Source organism: Rhinopithecus bieti, unplaced genomic scaffold (genome assembly GCF_001698545.2).
Source record: "Rhinopithecus bieti isolate Rb0 unplaced genomic scaffold, ASM169854v2 scaffold_4654, whole genome shotgun sequence".
Taxonomy (NCBI): domain Eukaryota; kingdom Metazoa; phylum Chordata; class Mammalia; order Primates; family Cercopithecidae; genus Rhinopithecus; species Rhinopithecus bieti.
In genome coordinates this window covers 307532-313615 of record NW_016804499.1, presented here as the reverse complement: position 1 = coordinate 313615, position 6084 = coordinate 307532, and the positions used below count along the sequence as shown (strand labels likewise).

General features: G+C 53.9%; 1 protein-coding gene across 1 annotated transcript in view; it reads left to right on the top strand.

The window, feature by feature from the left end:
* Positions 1 to 1169: 1169 nt before the first annotated feature.
* PIEZO2 (piezo type mechanosensitive ion channel component 2) overlaps positions 1170 to 6084 on the top strand; it is a 299082-nt gene continuing 294167 nt past the window's right edge. Inside the window, exon 1 of the mRNA XM_017868803.1 lies at positions 1170 to 1244. Coding sequence (XP_017724292.1) covers positions 1181 to 1244 — 64 coding nt within the window. The 5' untranslated portion in view covers positions 1170 to 1180. The remainder of the gene's footprint in view (positions 1245 to 6084) is intronic.

Sequence of the window (6084 nt, the reverse complement as noted above, 5' to 3'; positions counted from 1 at the left end):
GGGCGAGCCAAGGCGCGCAGCCCACCGGGCAGGCCAGGCCGGGTGTCTCCCAGGCGCGGGAGCCGCGGGCGGGGGCTCGCCCTCCGCGCCGGTGCGAGGCTCGCACTTCCCCGGCCGCTCGGGGGCGGGCTCGGCGCGCGCAGGCCCCGGAGCCGCCCTCCCATTGGCCGGGGAACACGCCCGTCCCCGAGTGAGGGCTTCCAAAGTTTCATTGAAGGTGGAGAAGCGCGCGCCGCTGGGGAGCCCGGCTGCGCGGTGAGGGCGAGGCAGGGAGGCGGCGGGCCGGGGTCGCGCTGGGCGACGGGACGGCGCTGGTTTTCTCTGGAGTTTTACAGTGAGGCGGTGGAGGAGGGAGTGGGAGACCCGCTCACCCGATATGCGCTCTGGTCTCCATTGCTGCCCGCGCTCGCGCCGTTCCTTCGAGTGAGGACGGGACTCGCAGCGCCGCGGGTGGAGCGGAGCCACACGGCGAGCCCCGCGGCGGCGGGGATGGTTCTGCGCGCCTGGCAGCTCCCACCCCGGTCTCCCCGGCCCGAAGCTGGGGGGCGCAGGGGCTGAGCTGCGCTGCCGCTCGGGGATCCGCCGCGGGCCGCCCGGGGGCTGGAGGGCGAGACTCCGAGAGCAGCTCCGAGAGCCGGGGCCGAGGCCGGAGCGCGGCAGCCCGTGTGGGCAGCGGAGACGAGGCCGGGCGAAGGAGACGCGGCGGCTTCTGAGGGGCTTCCAAATAGAAAACTCCGCGGCCGCCCCCGAACGACGCCCCGGGAGCCGGGCGGTAGCGCAGCTCGCCCTTCTTGCCCGCTTTGCTCGCCGCGCCGCCTCCCAGGACCCTGCCAAAGCGTCCCTCTCCAAGACCCCGGCACCAGCTACCCCCGAAGAACCCGCCGCCGCTGCCGGATCCAGGATTCACACTTCATGGGCCGGGCACAGGGGGCCGGGCGCCGGGCTAGGTGGCCGCCGAGAGCCTGGTGAGGGGCTACCCAGAGCCCGGTGGGAGAGGGGCGGCCAAGAGCCCCGGGAGCGCGACCTCGGGGCGGAGAGAGCCGCGGCCCGCGCCGAGGCGATGCTCGGGTGGCTGCGAGCTGCCGGCGGCGAGAGACCGTAGACGGGCATGGGCCTGGCGTCCCCCCACCCCTAGCGACCCTCAGCCTCGCCCTTCTGCCCCGACTCGCCGGACGACGCGATGGCCTCGGAAGTGGTGTGCGGGCTCATCTTCAGGCTGCTGCTGCCCATCTGCCTGGCAGTAGGTGAGTCGGGTCCGCTCTCCGAGGGCACTTGAGGAGGACGAGGGGGGCGCCTGGGTGGGGGACTTCCTAACAAAGCGAAGGGCTCTGGTGCTCTGGGGTTCGGTTCGCGAGGCCGGCGGCGTCAGACGCGCGCTGTCCCTGGTGCACAGCCTGGCTCTCGCACTTCCCACTCGGGCGCGCGATCGGGGTACCTCTTAACCGGATGCGCGGGATGGGCATGTGCTGGAAACTGTTTATGTTGAATTTGGTTACACGTGGATTTTCTTTCGTGGAGTACTGACTTGTGCACTAAGGATGGCCACTGCTGTGGCTGGAAGGCGAATGCGTCCCCATCGTAGGGACAGTCAGGCTCCTACCTGCGCCCCTCGCCCCACTGACCCTGCAGAAGCACAGCCTGCTGTGCGTCCTGACGGCCCAGAGGCCATGTCTCCCAGACCCCAAATCCCAGCAACCACGAAGGAAGAAGTGAAGGACTCCGGTCATTCAAAAGAGAAAAAGAGGGACGAGGTGCGGGGAGACACGAGACACGCCTTGATGTTTCTTACTTATTGTTTTAAACCTCCGCAAAAGTCCCTACTACAAAAGTGGTGGATACTAAGGCTATAGACCCCCCAACACCTAGTCCCGCCTCCCAGCGACCGCCCTCTCCAGATTTTAAAGGGTTAGAAAGCAGGGTTGGAACTCCTTGGGACTGGCAAGGGCTCAGGGAGGACCGCAGGGAAGCCTCCTTGACGCCCAGACAAGCATTGCACCGTTTCCCCAGCACTGGCCTGGCGTGCAAAGCAACTGGGTGCTGCGTTCTGGGAGTCGGACGGTGTCTGGCTTCTCCTCAAACTGGCAGTGCGTGCCTGTGACATTGAATTCCTCGCCTAAGAATGACGGACCCTGGCGCCTTGCTCTCACTCTCACCAACAAGAGCTAGGAAGTAGAGCGCTTTCACCAAGTAGTAACTGCATTTACAGAGGGCGTGACCTTCGCAGAAGAGGCCACCTTTTTGCATCTTGACCGAGGCTGATGACTCGGCATCTTGCCAGAGGTTGATCACACCTGTGTTAAATGTTTTCTTTGTGCAAGCAATCGAATGAGGGCTCTAGTATGATTGGTGAGGGTCGGGACAGTTACCGGGAGAGTTTTTGTGACACACTTCGTGAGTGGAGAATCTAGGAGATGTCTTTTCTACAAACCTCATCGGAAAACCCAGAAAGGCGCTCCGAGTGGAAAGAAGGTGTGGCCAGGCGGGTTCCCCGGGCAGCAGGAGGGACCCGCGGGTGGATGCTGGCCTCCTTCTCTACTTTGCAGTTTGAGTCTCCATTTTACAGGGGTCTAATCTCACTCGCACAGAAAAAGAGCTAAGCTTCCACAAAGCAGATATGTACCTCTCTCCCTGCCAGCTTGAAAAGCGATTTGGGAAAGGGATTCTTCAGGTGCCTTACAGAGGATGTCACTGTTCAGGGATCATCTCTGTATCCTAAGCATTTGGCACTGTGCCTGGCACATTTACTATTTGTGAAGTTTGGAAGCTAGTGACCGAGTTAACAAGGGGCTTTTAGCAAGAGGCGTGATTTGTGATCCTCAATGCAGACTGGGGGCTGGGGGAGGGTCCTGGGGTGTGGCACTAAGGTTAAAGGCTGCTCTCCTCCGTCCCAGTCCCTCTATCGGTGTCTCCTCCCCACTGTTCCTGGAGGATGGACACCCTCTTCCCCATCCCCCGTCTCCCTCTCCAAGGGACAGCAGCTCACTGTGACTGTTGGAAGAGTTAGGCAGGTGGTTCCCTGCAGCCCGCTTGGTCCACTCTGTGACTTGCACCAGTGGCGGAATGACGTTCCAGCAGCGATTGCCTGCGACCTCGCCCTGAGCATAGGCTTTTGCAAGTTGGGCTCCCTTACCTGCCTCCAAGCCCCGCAGCCGCTGGGGTTGGGGTCCTGGCAGTCCTACTAAAGGGTGGTGGCCTATGCTCCAAACTCCTTCAGTAGGGCTGTAGTACTCTGCCCTCCCAAGAGGAGCTGACCTGGCTCATAACATTCCCAGCTTGGGTTGCTGGGCACAGGGGTGTGGGGCAAGTGACTCTGCAGTCAGGGTGGAGGTGAGGGACTGGGGTCTGGACTCAGCCCTGCCTCTCCCCACTGGGACCCCCACACAGCTTCTTCTGTGGTGCCAGCACACTGTTCACCTCCTGCTGGCTGGCTTGTACCCCAGGGCAGGCTGGGGGCTCTGGCTGCCTGAGTCCACTTTGATCCTGGACTTTCTTGGGAGGAGCTGGGATTCCAGGGGCGACAAGATAGTAACCTTGGCCAACACGCAAACTGCCTCCTCCCTGGGGGACAGCTGAGTCTGCCCAGGAGATTCTGGGGCTGCCTTCCTTGTCCAGCTCATTCTTCAGGACTCCCACACCTCTCTGGGTTCAGGGAGACTAACCTGGGTGTGTGTGCATGACTGTGTAAGAGTTTGTGTGAACGTGAGTTTGAGTGCATAAGTGTGAGTGTGCACATGTGTTAGGAGTATGTGTGAGTGTGAGTATGAGGGTGTGGGGGTTTAGAAGGTAGTGGTCCCACTTGCTCAGACTGGAACCTGTTGCTTTCCCATGCCCTAGGAAAAGCCTCATCCAGGAGAAAACAGAGGAGGTGAACTGGCCTCTGGCTGGAAGAGGGCCTGAGCTCTCTGGGAGACCTCACCCTAGTGACCCTTTCATGTGTTGGGTGCTTAAAACAGATAACCTGCATTCTAGAAAATTATTGACATCTTCTAATCATGATACTTACTTACAGGGATGAAAGCGGGCTGAGCAGATATGCCACCTTATTTGACCATTTTGATTCTTTTCTGCAAAAAGTGGAGATTTCCAAGGTTATTGGAGGGTTTTCAGGTCTGCCTACTCCCAAGGTGCTACTAAGTCAAATATTCAGGTTTCTTTCCTGCACATAGTAAGTGCAAAGGTCTACTTGCCATTAGAATCGATTTTACATTTTAGCCATCTATTTTTATATCTGGAAAAGGCAGCCTTCAAAGCTAAGCCTTTGCAGAAGCTTACATATTTTCCTTTAAACTCATTTCTCTAACGCTAATGTTGAAATTTTCCTGCACCGAAATTCCTAGTCTTTTTACTTAATGATAGATGTTAAAAATTAACTGCTATTGTGTTTAATCTAATGGTTACAGATTTTTCCCTATAAGAGACATTTTAAGGGAAGTGATAAGTGAAATCCAGGCCTCTTCAATGCAGATGTTATGTGATTCATGAGTGTTAAAAGCAAAACAAAACCATAATAGAATATGTTACTTACCATCCAAAATGAACATCCAGTGATGGATATGCATATAGTCATAGCCACCAAACATTTTAAATATCTCCCAAATTATCTGTGACTGGTTGCTAGTCATCTGATTATTTTTCTTACACATAATACACAAAAAGGTAAAGACTTCCCATATTATGCAATCTCTAATAATTATGATAACTATAGTTTTTGAACATTTTACAAATATTTTACATTTATCTGTTTATCTTTTACATTTTATCTTCTTTTAACATGATTCTACTATACCACCCACCCATCTTAGGTATATGATTTTTTTTGAGAGTCAAGAATGCACTGGTCTATTTGTTTTTAATTCATGATCCTGATCATTTATTCCGTCTTGCCCAGTGTTGCCTGGAGTTCCCTAATGTCTTGCCTGGAAGAAATGACTTACACGTTTTCAGGGGGAGGAAAGGAGAAGCCTTGCTTGGGAGAACAGGAGATTAGAGGCCATGGCTGCCTGTCCCCTAAAACAGGCAATCAGAGCTTGGGAGAGAGCAGAGCAGAATAGGGGACTGTGTCCCACAAACAAGAATCACCCAGTCAGCTGGTGCTCTGAAAACAGTACTCAAATCAGGAAGAATCTCTAAAACTTCCTTTAAGGATAGTTGGATTAAAGCGTGAGTGAAAATACGGGCTCACTTTTGAAATAGATATAGATATGGCTAGCTAATCATAATTTTCTCTTTACAGCATGATACATTTTCCTTGTGTAATGTATATCATTTTGAAATCACACTTCCACACAGTCCAAGAATTACAAATGAAGCTAATGTTTATGTGATCAGCATTGGCCTCCCCTATCACAGTGGCTGTAGCTCTCAGTGGTAGGTGGCTGCAGCTGCCAAAGGATTCATGGAAAGCATTTAATAAAGTAACTTGCTTTTCTGTCACGCTTTCTCAGCCTTATATAAGTGGATACTATTTATCAAGTTCAGAAATGAAAAAAGGAACAGTGGAAAGGATCGGAAGTTTAGAGCTTATTTCTAAAATAAAATATTTCATCCACACAGATGGGCACAAGCATGTTGTCTCCTGAGCTGTGGGGGCTGGAGCTATGTGTCCATCCGGTTGCTTTGTAAGTGTGTATGTTTCTTTACGGGTGATGTGTGTTTGTTTCTAGTCAGAGATAAGCAGATGACTTTGGACTTTACCTTTGAGGGAGGATGATGTTGCCACTGGGCAGTTTAAGAGGCTCTCGTTGACATCATGGCTCTGCCCTTTACTGTGTGATTGTGGAGTTCCTTTTGTTTCTCGTTTCTTTCTGTAAAATGGAGATATTCACATTTCCCTCCTTGCATGGTTGTGAGATAGTGTGCACAGCACACCTTGTATAAAGCCTGACACACAGCAGGCGCTGCCTTACCTTTATGAAGATGAGCAGAGAGCAGAATGCTCAGGCGATGTCTCAGTCAAAATTAACAGACTAGGAGGTAAGAGCATGGACCAGGAGAAGGCTCATCTGAGGATGTGGGATTCATGGGACAGCAACTTAGTGCCTTCCTGGAGCCAAATTATGTGTGTGTGTGTGTGTGTGTGTGTGC